Source organism: Chiloscyllium plagiosum, chromosome 21 (genome assembly GCF_004010195.1).
Source record: "Chiloscyllium plagiosum isolate BGI_BamShark_2017 chromosome 21, ASM401019v2, whole genome shotgun sequence".
In the NCBI taxonomy this organism is placed as follows: Eukaryota; Metazoa; Chordata; class Chondrichthyes; order Orectolobiformes; family Hemiscylliidae; genus Chiloscyllium; species Chiloscyllium plagiosum.
Genome location: NC_057730.1, coordinates 10,505,681 through 10,525,051, shown reverse-complemented (window position 1 = coordinate 10,525,051; position 19,371 = coordinate 10,505,681). Strand labels below are relative to the sequence as shown.

The 19,371-nt window shown below is 39.2% G+C and overlaps 1 protein-coding gene across 1 annotated transcript in view; it reads right to left on the bottom strand.

Annotated features, from left to right (window-relative positions):
- Positions 1–19,371, bottom strand: part of LOC122560426 (transmembrane protein 94-like) — a 149,146-nt gene that overhangs the window by 26,041 nt on the left and 103,734 nt on the right. The window contains exons 17-19 of the mRNA XM_043711059.1: positions 14,119–14,216; positions 8,505–8,598; positions 6,855–7,025 (exon numbers count right to left, since the gene is read on the bottom strand). Coding sequence (XP_043566994.1) covers positions 6,855–7,025; positions 8,505–8,598; positions 14,119–14,216 — 363 coding nt within the window. The remainder of the gene's footprint in view (positions 1–6,854; positions 7,026–8,504; positions 8,599–14,118; positions 14,217–19,371) is intronic.

Here is a 19,371-nt window from a genome sequence, read left to right as displayed (position 1 = left end):
ATGGATAAGATAAATAGGCAAAGTCTTTTCACTGGGGTTGGGGAGTCCAGAACTAGAGGGCATAGGTTTAGAGTGAGAGGGGAAAGATATAAAAGAGACCTACAGGGCAACAGAGGAAGTGGTGGAGCTGGTTCAATTGCAACATGTAAAAGGCATTTGGATGGGTATATGAATAGGAAGGGTTTGGAGGGATATGGGCCGGGTGTTGACAGGTGGGACTAGATTGGATTGGGATATCTGGTCGGCATGGATGGGTTGGACCGAAGGGTCTGTTTCCATGCTGTACATCTCTATGACTCTATAACTCTAGAATTAATTGTCATGTATTCACATGAGTTCAGTGAAAAGTTTACAGTCACCACTGACAGCACCATCTTAGGTACAAGGGTACCTAGGTACAGGATCTTAGGAGTAAATTAGAAAAATAAAAAAATAAAAGTTCAACATTACAGTCCTTCATGCCATCTTAGGTACAAAATCTTCGGATATTAGAAGGATAAATTATTATGAACCTACAATGTTCTGACTCAGAGGCAAGAGTACCAACAGAATTATACTTGAACACAACAGTAGATTTATAAAGAACAGAATGTTAAATGAAAGAATTACAGCATAGGAAATAATGTTTCACTTTTGTTCACTGGAGCATTTTAAATTGTGCATCCTCCTCTTAGATAATCTACTGAAAAATGTCTTGAATCTTAGGTACATTATGCCTGTTTAACCGTATGACAAAAATGTGTCAGCCAAGTAAATCTGCTATGTCAAAGGTTGGCCTTATTGTATGAGATCAGGAAGGCTTGGGAATGGATGAAGAAGATAGCAGTCACATTTATGCTTTGAAAACCACACATGAGGTAAATGATACAGTTTAACAATAAGCAAGTGCAAAGATGTCAAACATAAAAGTAAATGCTATAATATTTGGCCTAAGACGAAAAGGTAACAGCACGAGGAAATAAAAATGAATTCAAAATTACAATCTTAACATTTACAGAAGTTAATTAAATGACTCTGTGCAGTGAAATGGCAATTCTTTCTTAAAACATTACTATCAATGCAGATCAAACACAGACACATTTCAACTGTATTTCACTGACTAATAGAAGTTCACTTGATTGATACTGGGATTGAGGGAATCGCCATGTGAGACAAAGCTGGACAGGCTGGGCCTGTATCCATTGGAATTTAGAAGAATGAGAGACAATCTTAGCAGAACATTTAGATCTTGAGGGGTCTTGACAAGGTGGATGTTGAAAGGATATTTTCCTTTATGACAAAGACAAGAACAATGGGACACAGGCCTGAATTTTCACAGTCCCCTGAATGATGTGGGAGTCAGTTGGGAAAATATGGCAAGATCAGAAAAATAAGACTTAGAATGTCAAGAAAAATAAGTCTGATTTTCAACTTAATGTTTTAATGGTAAGGTATGAATATGAAAGCATACAAACAAAGAACAAGAGGGGATCATACGGTCCTTCAAGCCTGCTCTGCCATTCAATAAGATGAATTGATTTTAACTTCAACTGTACAATCCTGTTTATTCCCAATGATCTCTAATCCCCTTGAGAATCAAAGATTTACCTACCTCTGCCTTAAAAATATTTAAAGATTCTGCATTCACTGCCTTTTGCAGAAAGGAATTTCAAAGATTTTCAACCCTCAGAGAAAAAGAAGTTTCCTCATTTTTAACAGGTGATCCTTTGTTTTAAACTATAACCCCTAGTTCTAGTTTCTCCCACAAGAGAAAGCATCCTTTTGACATCCATCCAACTGCATCCCCACAGGATCTTATATTTTTCAATTAAGTAACCTTGGACTGTTCTAAATGCCAGAGGATAAAGGCCTTGTCCATTAAGCCATCCTTCATAACCCAATCTGCTCATTCCAGGTATTAGTCTTGTAAACCTTTTCTGAACTGCTTCCAACACATTAAGATCCTTCTTTGTATACTGACCAGTACTGAACACAATACTCCAAATACAGTCTCATCAATGCCCTGTTTAATTGAAGCATAACCTCGCTATTCTTGCATTCAATTCCCTTTGCAACAAAACATACCATTCTATTAATATTCCTGATTAATTGCTGTAGCTGCATACTAATCTTATACAATTCATGTACTAGGACACCCGTATCCCTCTGCAACCTCTCAACATCTAGAAGTTTGCTAATGAGCTATTTCAATTCATTAATATTTAATGATTACCTATTCTCATCTAATTTATCTGCAAATTGCCATTCCCCCATATGGTGAAGAGAAACTAAATGGCAACAATTCCCAACATGGAAGTCAGAGTCGTGACCAGGTAGCTGCAGCTCACCATTGCCTTCACTGGACCTCCATCTTAACCAGCAGCTCCCCAACATCTTTGGCCATGCTCCATTAGCAGTGACTGCCTGCACCCCAATCCACAGAAGTTGGTGTTAGACAGACATAGGCCTCACCAAATGATCATGGCATAACTGCACCTCATTTAGAATACAGTTCTCCCCATTGGAGTTGACTGACACTACTCATTACAAGTCTGCAGCTCATCTATTTTGTACACCGGAACAGGCACACATTTCCTGCAACGGAGCAAGGTGCATCTCAGAGTTCTTTCCTTTTTTTAAGTATTCATTCACCTTGCTCCTATTTGGATGCTTACTGCCTTCTCTTTGTGGACATTGCCTCCACGTTCAGGCTCACAGTACTTCTGTTTTGCCTCTGCTTTTAGTGCAGATACAAAGTCAAGCAACCTGTCGTGTCTGCCAGGAGTGGTCAGTCATAATGATCAGCATGCTGTTGTATGAATCGTGCCCCATCAATGTCACACCTACAACACCTATCAGCAGCTTACACAGCAGACATACAGAATGTGCATCAACCAAATGGTTTCTCAAAGTCTAAGAGGAGTAGTCGTCAGTCAAGTCAAGGGGGGCTATTGCCAGTCAGGGGGTCCCATCATATTTAGTCAAGGGCGGTGTCTGATCTCGGTGCAGGAGTGTGGATGTGTCAGTCAATGATTTGGGGCAGTCAGGGTCAGGGGTTCCAGATGAAGTAACAATAGAGTTATGAATTTGATCTTCAATTTCCAACAAAGTGTCACTCATACCGTCAGAGGCTTTTCCTTTTGTTTCATTCCCATTATATGCACTGTGAAGGGCTTTTTATGGCTGGCAACAATTGAGCTGGTACACAACTGAGTTTTAAGTATTATGTGCTGATGAAAATCGTGGAAGGTCTTGGCAGTGGTAAATACCTCCACCACCAGTGAGTGCATAAGAGCACGAAAGCAGCACCATAGAGGTGCTGTGTGTACATGATGAGATGAGCTGTGGAAATTGTATGAGATAACTTGTTGGAGCTCCTGGAGAGAGTCCCTCCATGAAACTCTCTGAAATTGACACTTAGTCGATTTATGGTGCAACTTAGATCACAGTTTAAAAATAAGTGGCTTCCCATTTAAGATGGAGCTGAGGAGGTTAATTTTTCTTAGCAGATGATGAGTCTTTGGAAGCAGGGTCATTAAATATTTTGATGAGACAGGTAGATAGATTCTTGACTAATAAGGGAGTCATTGGTTACTGGGAGTAGACAGGAATGTGGATTTGAAGCCACACTGAGATCAGCCATGATCTTATTACATAGTGGAGTTGGCTAGTGGTGCCAAAATGCCTAAACCTGCTCCTAATTCATATGTTCGGATGACATGTGCTTATCATTAAAACACTGGAGAGCTCTAAATATTTATCTTCCATCATATTTATAATAAAATTATTTTTTTTAATAACTTATTTTGATCCTTCTCTGAACAAGTTGAATGATATTTTAAAAATTGTATTTTTATTTGAATCATTAATAGTGTTCATTACAATTGAAACAGGCACTAATCTGTGGTTCGGATAATATCATTTCTCAGATTGTAAGCCTTTCTGTCATTGCTGGGATTTATTACCAGTCTCTTCCATTGAATGCATTCTTATTCTTTGCCTTTTGTCATTGTCAGTGGCAGACTAGTGTATTTCCTGCTCCAAAGGTCATGTTCTTGTGGAAATGTATGATTTCTTGGAGGTAATATTTTAGCATGTTGAAAGATTAATCACTAACTATGAAGGATAGAATGTACATTGGTATGTTTCAACTCTGCTTCCTTTAATATTTATTTGCCCAAGTCATACTACTTATGTTACTTGAGAGCATCAGAAGGTCTGTAAATCTAGAATTACATCAGTACACAGATATTTATTGATACCAATAGTTTAGATTTTTTTAATTACAAAGTTGTAGCAAATGAGAACTCTGATAATGACTTGGGATCTCTTCCTATGGTTGAGGCTTATTTTAAGCTTAGGTTCACAGATTATTTCCTTCCCTGAAATCGAATGTAATTGTGCCTCTTTATTTATCAGTTACCATAACTTATTTGAGGCTTTTATTAGTCTTGCTCACAGATTTGTTCTTTCATTTGTTCCAGTTTATTTCCTATATTTCATTTTGCCTTTGAGTCTATGATATAGTAATCCGTGATTTAAAAAGTGGAAAAGTTGCCATGACGTGGAAATAATTAAGGCAAAGTGGTCAATTTCACAGATTGTATCAAACTAAAAAGGAGACTGATTTGCAGGGAAGCCACAGGAAATCATGAACTTCTGGAATGTGGATGTTGCCTCCAAGTCCAGCATTTTTGGTCCTTTGTTGCTGTAAGAAGGTTACCATGGGTCTTCTATTTGAGCAGTTTGATGTGATGAAGTGGCTTGCTAGGCTACTTCAGAGAGCAGTTAATAGCCAACCATACTGGTGAAGGCTAGAGCCACATACAGATTCAGCTAGACATGGAAAGCAGATTTCCTTCCCTAAGAAGATTAGTGTACCAAGTGGGTTTTTAATGACAATCCAGCAGGTTCATCAACACTATTACTGACATGAGCTTTTCATTTGCAGATTTTATTTTCAAAGCTGAATTTAAATTATCAAACTGTAATGATGGGAGTTGAATGTACATTTACTGGATTATTATTTCAGGCCTATTGATTCCTTAAATAAAGGCAAAATAATGTGTACCCTGGAAATCTGAACCAAATAGAGAAAATGCTGGAAAACCTCAACAGGTCTGCCAGCATCTGTGGAGAGAGAAACAGAGCTAACATTGTGAGTCCATTATGATTTTTCTTAAGAATGTTTACACCTGCTGGGTTTCTTCAGCATTTTCTGTTCTTTTGTCCTCTCAATTCCTTGTCCAGTTACTTACCGTACTGAAATAATAAAACATGATCTGCAAATGGAGAGAATGGAAACAATGCAGCTTAATTCAGGCAAGCATATCTCCCTTGCATTGCTTGCAGAAAATTAAAGAGAGCTCATTTATTTTATAAAATATTACGGTGCTGTAAATATGGTGTACTGCAGCTCTTGGTGCTTTTGGCACTATCATGCCTCTCCTCGTTTGCACATATCTTGTAAACTTGTGAAGAATGGAGCAAAATTCACTTGCTCATTTAAACTCTCACTAGAACCTTGGCAGGAGTCAGATAAAATGGCTAGGAATAAATCAAGATCTGGATTTAATTAGAAGATTGCAGTTGGCCTTGAAAGGGCTTGTAGTTTTGTAGAACTGAGTCCCATGAGTTCAAACCATCAAAATCTGAGAAAGTTTCTATTTCAGAATAATTTTTAGCATGCTCCTTGTGAGAGAAGGTGACATGGGGAGAAGTCTCTATGTTTTGTGCATTCCCATTATAGGCTAATTGATGGCCAGAAGTTTTGTTAAATGGAGCAATCAAATGCTCAATTTGTGAAAATATTAGTGGGTGTATAGTGCACTTTGTGGTAGGGTTATCAGTAGATTTAGAATAGATTCCCTACAGTGTGGAAAGAGACCCTTCAGCCCACACCGACTCTCTGAAGAGTAACCCACCCCACTAAGTTTACCCCTGACTAATGCACCTAACACTATGGGCAATTCACATGACCTACACATGTTTTGAACTGTGGGAGGAAGCCCATGCAGACACAAGGAGAACATGCAAACTCCACACAGATAGTTACCCAAGGTGGGAATTGAACCCAGGTCCCTGGTGCTGTGAAGTAGCAGTACTAACCACTGAGCCACTGTGCTGCTCTGTTGCTGCTTGTGATGCAAAATGATGACTAGGTGAAACTTGAAAAAACGTAGGCGAGAAGAGAAGCTGTGAATAACTTGCCAAACTAAAAGAAAGTAGTAATGGAGGATGAAACCTGTTTACAAACAGTGCCATTGCTATTGTAGGCAATGCAAGAAGGTCTAATTTTAGGACAACTTATATTTAATTTTTTGGAAGAATTAAGTAACATTTCCTCATTCCATATTCATTCTTGTACATGTAGGTGACATGCAAAGGAAGCTGTAAGGTCAGTGTAGCCTTTTGGTGTCTGTTCCTTGGAGCAATTGCTAACGGTATAATCTGTGATAAAATGCAGTACTTGAGGAGCCAAATACTTCATTCAATTGCGCACGGACTTTTCTTAATTGTTGGGTTAATAGCACATTATACTGGTACAAATTAAATCGCCAATAACAAATCAATAGAGGAGTCAGATCAAATATCATTACAGATTAAACTAGCACTGCACAAAAACTGCTTTCTTAGATGCCAGGTTGGGTCTGAGACCATAATCATGTGACAGCTTCAGCATATCAGTAAAATTATCACTGGAAATAAACAGATGTAGAATGTACATGACTCTGATAGTGGAGGAATGAGCTGTTATCTTAATGCATTTTTCTGTTTCAAACATAGTAGCTTGGAAAATATTTTTCTAATCCAAATTCCCTTTGAATTTATGAATTTGCAAACTCTGCAAAATAAGTGTTAGATTTTGTTCTCACCTAATTTCATGAAGTTTAAGAAATTCATTAATAACCATCAGTGGGAACAGCCAGAGGAAACCAAGGAGCCAAGTTGCTGTTGGAATGTCCAAGATGTGAAAAACAAGATGTGAAGATTTATTATCCCACATGTGGTAGGCTACATTTATTTGAATCATATGAAGAAGAAACCTAAATACAAAACAGAATTAAAATATTGAAGTGAAATTGAAAACATTTCCCATCTTTAACATCGATCACAAGCTCTACTAAGTCTTCATATATCCAAGTTGAACTCCCATTAGAAGCACCATGTCTATTCCATTATTAATGCTACCTTCAAAAAGCTCATATTGCTTTAAGTCAGAAAAAGATTTTCATCTCAATCTCAGCATCTCTTAGCTCTCAAAGAAAACTTGAATCCTGCTGACATATCTGGGAACATCAAACTTCCTCCCCAGTCTTTACTCTGGGATGAGTTACAGAAAAAAAAGCTTGTTATCTAATGAATGAGCAATTTTTTCGGGTCAAATCTCTAAAACCTCTCTTCCTCAATTAACCTTTTTAATCTATTTTATTGGTAAAGCTATTGCCAGTAGTCATTGTCCCTAATAAGTTTCAAATACTCTTTCTTCATCTTACAAGTTAAGTATTGAAATAAAGGTTTGATGTATGGCATCCTAATCTAACTAATTCTTCTCAGACTTCAAAACTCTGAAACAGTCACTTTTTTTTTATGTCACTCAACCTGAAACATTAATTTTGATTTCTCTCCACAGATTCTGCCAGACCTGCTGAGCTTTTCCAGCAATTTCTGTTTTTGTTTCTGATTTTTACAGCATTTGCATTTTTTTTACATTTTTTATTTCTTTTGATGCACTCTTCCATGAGTGATCATCATTATATCGACAAGAAATGAAGATGAGGGGGGAGGGGGGTCTATTAGAACCTACCTGTCTCATTTATATGGCAGCACAGCCAAAGTATTAGCACCCTCTTTGCAATTATACTCTCTTAGCTTAGCATCTGCAATCTCTTTATTTTTCCCTTTTCTCTTTCTCTCCCTCCCTCTCTCTCTCTTTCTCCCTGTCTGGGCATCATCTCAATGCACCCTATTTGCATGAGTTGAGACATTAACGCTGCTTCCCGATCTTCAGATGCTGCCAGATCTACTGAGTTTCTCCAACACTTACTGTTTGTATTTTCAGATTTCCAGCATCAGCAGTTCTTTGTTTTTATTTTAGAGATTTGCATACCCTCCTGTTGCCTACTTCCTCAGATAGACCCCCACCCCAGGATCATTTTTCTGTTAGTGGGGCAGGGCAGGTGGGAGGTGGCAGGTTTATCTGCACAAGAAAAACAGGTGTGGGGGGTGTATGTATGTTGGACTGTCTTCATTTTCACATTTGTTGACATTTAGAGTGTCCATGATTAGCCTGCAAGAGAGTTTAAATGGACAAAGTAATAATTCATTCAGGAATTGTTCTACTGCAGTTTAGTTTTTCCACAAATGAATTCTATTCTGTAACAAATTTATAAGTTCCATCCTGTTCTCTAGGGTCTGCATATTTCATTGTGTGTAGTTTAGTCTATCAGATTTTACTGCACTCTGCATCTGTATGATAAACTAAATCTTCTTTTATTAAAACTATTGGCAATAGTTACACTTACGCAATAATGACAGCAGCACACCACCATCGGTTACTTAGTGGACTCTGTTTCCATAATGGATTGGATCGATGAACATGACTCATAGATGTACACACTGAGAAATAGAATGGTGCATTTTAAGACATAAATCATCAGTTTCAAAGTGTTTATGACACAACTAAGAATTCACTTTAATTCTAATTAGATATTTTCTATATCAATGGATTGGAGCCTTAATGTGGTAAAAAAATGACTGCAGATGCTGGAAACCAGATTCTGAAGTAGTGGTGCTGGAAAAGCAATTGCTGTGCTTTTCCAGCACCACTAATCCAGAATATGGAGCCTTAATGTTACAAGCATTTAATTTGCTAGGTTTTTGTATTCAGTAGAGAACATAGATTGCATGCTGCTGACCTATGAGAACACTACCCACAGAGATCTAGTAGTCATAGAATCCCTACATTGTGGAAACGGACCATTCGGCCCAACAGGTCCACACCGACCGTCTGAAGAGTAACCCACCCAGACCCATTCCCCTACCCTATTACTCTACATTTACCCCTGACTAATGCACCTAACTTATACATCCTTGGACACTACAGGCAATTTTAGTATGGCCAATTCACCTAATCTGCACATCTTCAGTTTGTGGGAGGAAGCCAGAGCACCAGGAGGAAACCAAGCAGGCACAGGGAAAATGTGCAAACTCCACACAGGCAATTGCCTGAGGCTGGAATCAAACCTGTGAGGCAGCAATGCTAACCACTGAGCCACCATGCTGCCAACCAAGGTAATTGCTGTACCTTAGTTGTGTCTTTACCTGATACAGTGTAAAATCTGCTGCAAAGTCTTTGCCATATAGCAGCCATGATGTCAGCAAGCCAGTAAGCAGTCAGTCACTGTTAAATATTCACATACAGCAAACCAGGAAATCAAAAGCATTTAATATACTAATTAACTTAGAATTTTCATTTTCAGATGGCAAAATAACTTCTTTCTTAATCAAAGGCAATCATTTAAAATAAAGAATAAGTAACTTTATTGAAAAAATTGGAAAGTGGGGAGTTTTATTTCATTATTATGGAGAAATTTGACATCCACAAATATTATTTTTTTTTTGGGGTCAGTGATTGTGTTAACAGTGATTATGAAATTTCTAGGCCTTTAACAACCAAGTTGCACCACATTCATAATATTGCAACTTTTTCAAGTTCTGTTTTAACAGCAAGACAACAACATAAAAAAGGAAGTTTCTGCCAATTCAATTGATTTCCTACTGAATCCATTCTTGGAGTGGGGTTGGACGTAGTGTATGGGTGAAATTTGCACAGTCAGGCTGACTCCAGAATCCTTTGAAAATAGTAGACAGTAGCCATTTGTGAGATTCCCATTCCCATTCCTGAATCCTGCACACCTGACCTAGGCTGGGTCTGTTGCAGGAATGGACACCTTCTATACCCGTCCCCACGATCACCTCCCGCCATTTTTGTGGAGTTGGGCCAGGTTCTCGAGGATACATATGTCACGGGGCATCAGAGGAATCACAAACCATAATCTGGATCCAGAATTATTTTGTGAGGTATGTTTACAGGTTTCACTCATGTCCCCTTCTTGTCCCACTATGTCTTTTATGCCTCTTTCATCCTCCCTCCATGTCTTCCATTCCTATTCAAATAGTCTGTACCATAGAACCATATAAAAAAGTTGTCTTAATATGCATCAAGAAAAAACTTGAAAGAATCTAATTGAAATAACAATGCTGCTCTTAGAACCTTGTAAAATTATAGGGTTTACATTCCTGATGAAGGACTTATGCCCAAAACGTCGACTCTCCTGCTCCTCGGATGCTGCCTGACCTGCTGTGCTTTTCCAGCACCACACTTTTCGACACAGAACACTATAAAACACTATCAATCTGACGGAGCCATCTAATAACAATAACAATAACAGAAACCTTACTCACTCCATGTATCTTAGCTTTTGTCCAAGTAAATATTCAGACCTCTTAATTGTCTTGATCAATCGAAACAAACCCTTCATTTCCACTTGTGTAAAGAAACTCATGGTGTACAATGGTGCTCAGCAAAGCATTCATTATGAGGCTTCTGTGAATTATTTCACCAGAAACAGATGACCACACAATCAACGTCTCCAGATTGCCATATGATTAGTGGTTAAACTCCAAGGCACTCTAATTGATGAGCTCAGTTGAAGTCAAGTTGCTTTGATTAACATATTTGCGGGGTTATAAGAAGTTGTTATTTCTTTGAACTGATTTCATTGTCATTTTCTTTATTTGAACAAGATTTAAAGGCATGAAGTGAGGTAAAGTTTTTGTTATTAATACTATAACGGAGCTCTCTAACTGAATTTTATAGAATAGCAACAGTTTTTCAAAACGAAGTTTTCAATAGGCTTTTTTCATTCCATTTTCAGAATTTTGGTTGTTACTGTATGGTTAATTGATTCTATATTGCGTACTGGATTTCTGGGCTTGGAAGATGCAAGGAGCTTAGAAGGAGCATGGACATGAGGAGGCAAGGGGAAACTGGATGGAGAATAGGATGCTGGAAAAGGTGTGGGATAGCATTAGGAGCATAGATATAACAAAGAGTGAATGAGGGGTGGGGGTGAGGTGTGAAGGGTGAGAGTTAATGGACACAACAAACTTTAATCCAACTGGGAAAGTGTTTTGGAGATCTGAGGAAGGCTTTCTAATCAACCTGACTTGGCATTTATCTGCTTCTGTGGCCATATCTGGATTGGCTGACTTGACAAACCTGTTCCCACCTCCCCGGAGCAAAAATGAACAGGCAAAGTGCTTATATATGTTGATAAATCTGCTGAATCAAGAAATTTCACAATTTGAGCTTCCTGCCTCGATGGCAAAAATCAGGCCCTTCACCTCAACCCCACATTCTCTTGTGAGGTATAGAATCAGTGACAACAACTTTTGAATTTCTGTGTTATTCTGCACATACCATAAGTCCATAAGACATAGGAGCAGAAATTAGGCCATTCAGCCCATCAAGCTTTCTCCCCATTCAATCATGGCTGATAAGTTTCTCAACCCCATTCTCCCACTTTCTCCCCCTAACCCTTGATCCCCTTGATACTCAAGAACCTATCTCCATCTTAAATATATTGAATTACCTGGCCTCTACAGCCTTCTGAGGCAGTGAATTCCATAGATTCACCACTCTCTGGCTGAAGAAGTTTCTCCTTATCTCCATTCTAAAAGGTCTTCCCTTTACTCTAAGACTACGCCCTTGGGTCCTAGTCTCTCCTACTAATGGAAACATTTTCCCAACATCTACTCTATCCATGCCATTCAGTATTCTGTATGTTTCAATTAGATTCCCCCTTCATCCTTCTAAACTCAATCGCGTATAAATCCAGAGTCCTCAAAATTTCTTCATATGTTAAGCTTTTCATTCCTGGGGCCATTCTCATGAACCTCCTCTGAACACGGTCCATGTGGACTTCATTATTCAATTCAGAGAAGTAATGACAGCAACCCATCATTGTTAACGCAAAATATGTGCCATTTGTTTTATTTGAGCACTTAACCATTTACTGGTCATTCTCCAGAAAACCTATTTGGTCTATCGTGCAATAAAAATTATAGATTATGAGACTTTTGAACATTTTCTATGAGTTGGCTTGAGATTGGCTCAAATTCTGACTTTTGAAATCAAAGATAAATGGTTTATGTAAATTCTGTTCAGTAACTTGATTAGAATTCTTGTTGACATATGTATATTGAAGACTTTATGCCACATAATTTATTACTCAACTAAAGTAGGATTTATTGTATAATACATAAAAGATTTGCCTCATAATTGAATCAACGATGTATGAAATATGATGCAGTTAATGAGAATAATTCTAATGATAGAATACTTGATGCTTCATCATAAATTACTTAAGATTGCATGGAAATCAGTTCTTCACTATCTTTCTGAAATGATTACCTTCTTCCCAATGAAGACACTGCTGTCATCTGTTGGATCTAAGATTTGCTATTGCACTGGCAGTTCCATTCTTCTAAAGTGGTAGTTAAAGCAGGTGGCAAAGATCTCACCTGCCGTTTGGAAATCTGTCACCCTCTGAGTCAGTCTGAAATGGACAGTGGCACCTTTCCTCAGAATCAAAGAACCCTAGAGTTATAGATCCTGCTCAGCAAGAGTTGTCAACTAATCAAAGACTAGGAGCTTTTTATGCTCAGTACCACCATTGTGGCCAGTGCTGCACCCACTCAAATACAAAGATCGCCAAGGACCCAGGCACAAGTGAGTAGTGGCAATGGGGAGGGTCACAATGAGCGACTGTCTGGGTGCTTGGCAATGAGGATCCCCTGTCCACAGGTGCCTGAAAACCAATATTCAGGGGTTTGTTCTTCACACTTCCCCACATAGCGAGGCCCCACACCCACTGCTGGGTGATTGGTGGTGAGATGAGACTGTTAATTAATTATTGTGCGTATAAATAGCCCACTTTAGGGGCAAAATTGGCAGCAGGTTAGGAAAGCCTCCTGCCACAGTCCAAATTGTGACAATGATGGAAAGAAATGAGTTCTCTACCATCATCTTCCTGCCTCTTCTCACAGGGGTGGGCATTAACTTTTGCCCCCACACGAACATCCCTGAATAATAAAATATCCCACTAACAATGCTTAAGGTGTTTTAGACCTTCGAATAGACAATAATTTATTTACAACGTCTTTACATATAAGACCAGAAAATGAAAGAGCAGAAGTAGGCTATTCAGTCCATTGAGTGAACGCTACTGTTTGATGAGATCATGGCTGATCTGATATTCCTCAACTCCACCTTTCTACCCTTTGATTCCCTTACTGAATAAAAATCCATTTATCTTTAAAACATTTTGGAAAAAAATAAATATTGTGACCAATAGTTTTGTGACTGCATTTAAAGAATCATTATGGAGCAAAGCTTCAGAGAAACATTTTTTTGGTTATGGTTTTAGAGATGTTGGTTTGTAAATTCTCTACAGTGTATCTTAGTTGAATGTCTTCAACTGAATATTTGAACCAAAAGGTTTAGTAAGTTGCAAAGTATTTGCAACTGAGTTCAGTGGTCTTGATACTAAGGAATTCCAAATCTTAATTCTTCTTTTTGAAATGTTAACTTCAATCTAATTCGAAAACACCACCAACTGTTTGGCTAGTAATAGTGTGTACTTAGTAATTAAAGTTGAAAGGACTTAAAAGGGGGACATACAGTAAAATAAATCTACCAGAATGTAATTAAATAATTATATTAAAAGCAGATGATCCTTTTCCAGAATTTTGAAGTTTTATGCATCTATCTGGAGGTTAAAACAATTGTATGAAATATAGGCCATTCATAATTTGTGTCTTAGGCACTTCAGTACTTAGATCTTAGAAATTTTGTTTTTTCTCTAAATTCAAAAGGAAGATGAATTGAAACTTGCATTGTTACTATTTGTATACAAATTAGCTAATTTCAGGGCAGATTCACTTAGAAGAACATAAATTATTCAGAACTTAATAAAGACTAAGATGTTTCGAATTTAACAAATTTGTTTTTGTAAGTCATTATTTTCTTGATATATTTCGATAGTAGATCATTTGCTCATCTTAGATACTTACATCCATGTAGAAGAATGAAAAAAGCTACAATCTTCTGAGCCAGCATAAGAGCATTCCCATATTCGTCAAACCAATTGGGTGACACATAACTTGAATTCCTGTTTGTATTAAGATTAAAGGGCAGAGATAATGAATATCATAAGGACATATCATGTGTATCCAATTCTCCTAATGCTCTGAATTGTAAGAGACTAATGTAATTATTAAACATTTGTCATGCTCGATTAAAGTTCTTCTTGACATATATATATATTTAAGACTTTATGTCAAACAATGTTTTAGTCAGCTAAAGTAGATTTTATTGTGTGATACATAAAAGATCTGTCTAATAATTGAATCAATATTGTATGAAATTCTATGCAGTTAATGAGAATAATTTTCATGATAAGTTGACTCGATAATTCATCATAAATGGCTTAATATTGCATGGTAATCAATTTTTTTAATGTTAACAATTTATTGGCTTCATGCTATTTTTATAATCTTACCTATAAGCAGAACGCTCAGTGAGTATGACTGCAGTTCATAGAGTGCTAGGAGAATCCAGTCTGATATCGGAAAAGGATGCAAATGACGAGCAATTCCCTCTGTTCTTAAATTTACATTTCTACTCTCTCCTTCTCCACAACATTCACTTAAAAGATAGGGGAGACTTGCACAAGTATCATGTCAATTTTGCATTGTAACAAGCTGCAGAGAGTTGTAAGAACATGAACATTGAGCAACGAAAGGCTGTTCTTGTTCCAACAATTCCCTGCAGCTTGTTACAGTGAGAATTGGCAGAGGAATAGGAACAGAGGCTCCATGAGTTATTTTGATAATGTGCAATTTGCTCAATCATGGAATCTACACCCGCAATTCATCAGCTAATGAAAGGTTCTACAAAGCCATTCCTTTTTTCTTGCACACCAAAGATTAATCAGGGAAAATTCTGGAATATCTATGATCTCACTTTTTGCCTTGTGCATTCTAGACCTGTTAATTTTCAAGGCCCCATGACATCTGGAAGTATTTTGTTCCACATTCCTGAATTCAAATATTTCAAAAGGGAAACAGATAAATATTCAAAGGAGAATGATTTGCAGGGCTATGTCAGTGAACACGACAGTCAGCCTAATTGAACAGCTCCTTCAAAAAGCTGGTGCAGCAAAGACAATGGGCCTAATGGCCTCCATCTATGCTGCACCATTTTATTGTGCTATGATCTATTTTTCCTTCTCTGAATGGAAATACAACATGGTTTTGGAAGATAAATACAAATAGCACTGCATGTGATATAGAACTATAAAAGAGAATGTGAAAAAAAAATACGAGCAGACCAAACAGTGGCAGGTTGCAAGGGAGAACAAAAGTATCTGTGATAGGATAGAGTGCAAAAGAGTCGAAGGGGGAGGTTTTGCTAAAGTGTTGGTGTTCTCATTGTCAGGATGATTTCTGGTTGCTGGCATGCTTGAGCAAGAGGGGGAAATTAACAGCTTGCAGGTGGGGCAGTTAGCAATTTAGTTTGCAAGTGGGCTTTCAATGTTGCTATTTCAATCAGAGATTATCAGGACAGCACCAGCAAGAGAGATGGGCACCATATTGAATTGCACTGAGAAGGGAGAGCATTAATGAATGCTTCATAGAGCAAGTGTCCGGAGACTGGGCAGAGGTGTGATAGCCACAGTGTTGGGGCACAAGTATTATTTACTGCTGGTGGCATCTCCTTTCACCATAGAGCCTGCGGCTCTGAAAGCTCAACTACCCTTGACTCCCCTGCCTGCCACCTGTCAAATCCAGAATGCCTTGGAAGCTTCTGGGAGTCTGTCTACTCACAGCTTCTCACCTCACTTCACGGATAGGGGATTGCTCGACCTCTGGAAAATACCAGGAGCTCAGGTGGGCACAATTGTGCAACTTGAGCGTCTGCCAATCCAGCCACTGGGATACCTCACTGGCAGTGAGATTATGTTGAATGCCATCCTGACAGGGTTTCCTGGCATTTTACCACCACTTTCTGAACTAACTCAAGTCACCCATCACCAAGTCACCCTTTATTTACACATGCATAGTACATGACACCGAGCCAGCTAGCTCAGAGCTGACTTCTAGAGTGAATAGAACTCCTGACACCCCAATTTATGTCTGTCAGCCAGGACTCCCCGATTGGACCAGGTTAACAGCCCCAATCAGGAAACTCATATTCTATGAGGCCCAACTAGCTGACCTTGATCCAATCATGACACTTTTCACCACACCCACCTCACCACCACAATTCCCAACATCTGTGTCTCACAATAATTACACCCAAGATGAAAGAAAACATTTCGAGCTGCAAGGTTAAACAGAACAGTAATGGGACAAATAAGGAAAAGTCTGAATGGTAGGAGCCTGAAAACAAAATACATCTGAATGCAAAATAAAGGAAATATCGAGAAAATGAGACAGAAACAAAAAAAAGTGCAGAAGGACAAGACTAAATTTGGGGCAGCACAGTGGCTCAGCAGTTAGCACTGCTGCCTCACAGCGCCAGGGACCTGGCTTCGATTCCTGCCTCGGGTGAATGTCTGTGTGTGGAGTTTGCACATTCTCCCTGTGCCTGCGTGGATTTCCTCTGGGTGCACTGGTTTCCTCCTACAATCCAAAGTTGTGCAGATTAGGTGAATTGCCCATTGTGTTCCGGGATGGGTAGGTTAGGTGCATTAGTGTGGGGTAAAGGTAGAGTAGTAGGGGAATGGTTCTGGGTGGGTCACACTTCGGAGGGTCAGTATGTACTTGTTGGGCAGAAGGGCCTGTTTCCACACTGTAGGGATTAGAGTCACAAAGATGTACAGCACGAAAACAGACCCTTCGGTCCAAGATGTCCATGCCGACCAGATATCCCAACCCAATCTAGTCCCACCTGCCAGCACCTGGCCCATATCTCTCCAAACCCTTCCTATTCATATACCCACCCAAATACCTCTTAAATGTTGCAATTGTACCAGCCTCCACCACTTCCACTGGCAGCTCATTCCATACACAGACCACCCTCTGCGTGAAAACATTGCCCCTTAGGCCCCATTTATATCTTTCCCCTCTCACCCTAACCTATACCCTCTATAGGTTAGGACTCCCCACCCCAAGGAAGAGACTTTGTCTATTTATCCTATCCATGCCCCTGATGATTTTATATACCTCTATAAGGTCACCCCTCAGCCTCCGACACTCCAGGGAAAATAGCCCTAGCCTACTCAACCTCTCCCTATAGCTCAAATCCTCCAACCTTTGTAACATGCTTGTAAATCTTTTCTGAATCCTTTCAAGTTTCACAACATCTTTCCGATAGCAAGGAGACCAAAATTGCAAGCAATCTTTCAGCAGTGGCCTAATGAATGTCCTGTACAGCCACAGCATGACCTCCCAACTCCTGTACTCAATACTCTGACCAATAAAGGAAAGCATACCAATCACCTTCTTCACTATCCTACCTACCTGCGACTCCACTTTCAAGGAACTATGAACCTGCACTCCAAGGTCTCTTTGTTCAGCAACACTCCCTAGGACCTTACCATTCTGCTCCTTGGATGCTGCCTAAACTGCTGTGCTCTTCCAGCACCACTAATCCAGACCCTTACCATTAAGTGTATAAGTCCTGCTAAGATTTGCTTTTCCAAAATGCAGCACCTCACATTTAACTGAATTAAACTCCATCTGCTTCTCAGCCCATTGGCTCATTTAATCAAGATTATGTTGTAATCTGAGGTAAACGTCTTTGCTATCCACTACAACTCCAATTTTACTATCATCTGAAATTTACTAACTGTACCTCTTATGCTCACATCCAAATCATTTATATAAATGATGAAAAGTAGTGGACCCAGCACTGATCCTTGTCGCACTCCACTGGTCACAGGTCCCCCAGGCTGAAAAACAACCTCCACCACCACCCTCTGTCTTCTACCTTTGAGCCAGTTCTGTATCCAAAGGGTTACTTCTCCCTGTATTCCATGAGATCTAATCTTGCTAACCAGTCTCCCATGGGGAACCTTGTTGAATGACTTACTGAGGTCCATATAGATCACATCTAATGCTCTGCCCTCATCAATCCTCTTTGTTACTTCTTCAAAAAACTCAATCAAGTTTGTGCGACATGATTTCCCACACACAAAGCCATGCTGACTGTTCCTAATCAGTCCTTGCCTTTCCAAATACATGTACATCCTGTCCCTCAGGATTCCCTTCAACAACTTGCCCACCACCGACATCAGGCTCACTGGTCTATAGTTCCCCGGCTTGTCCTAACCACCTTTCTTAAACAGGGGCACCACGGTAGCCAATCTCCAGTCTTCCTGCACCTCATCTGTGACTATCAATGATACAAATATCTCAGTAAGAGGCCCAGCAATCACTTCCCTTGCTTCCCACAGAGTTCTAGGGTACACCTGATCAGGTCCTGGCGATTTATCCACTTTTATGCATTTCAAGATATCCAGCACTTCCTCCTCTGTAATATGGACATTTTGCAAAGTGTCACCATCTACTTCCCTACATTCTATATTTTCCATAGCCTTTTCCACAGTAAACACTGATGCAAAATACTTGTTTCGTGTCTCCCCCATCTCCTGCGGCTCCACACAAAGGCTGCCTTGCTGATCTTTGAGGGGCCCTATTCTCTTCCTAGTTACCCTTTTGTCCTTAATGTATTTGTAAAAACCCTTTGGATACTCCTTTACTCTATTTGCCAAAGCTATTTCATGTCCCCTTTTTGCCCTCCTGTTTTCCCTCTTAAGTATATTCCTACTGTCTTTATACTCTTCTAAGAATTCACTTGACATATGCTTCCATCTTTTTCTTAACAAACCCTCAATTTCTTTAATCATCCAGCATTCCGACACCTACCAGCCTTTGCTTTCATCCTAAGAGGAATATACTTTCTCTGGACTCTCGTTATCTCATTTCTGAAGGCTTTCCATTATCCAGCCATCCCTTTACCTGTGAACTTCTGCCTCCAAGCAACCTTTGAAAGTTCTTGCCTAATATTATCAAAATTGTCCTTTCTCCAATTTAGAACTTCAACTTTTAGATCTGGTCTATCCTTTTCCATCTCTATTTTAAAACTAATAGAATTATGGTCGCTGGCCCCAAAGTGCTCCCCCGCTTACATCTCAGTCACCTGCCCTGCTTTACTTCCCAAGAGTAGGTCAACTTTTGCACCTTATCTAGTAAGTACTGAATACTGAATCAGAAAATTTTCTTGTACACACTTAACAAATTCCTCTCCACCTAAACCCT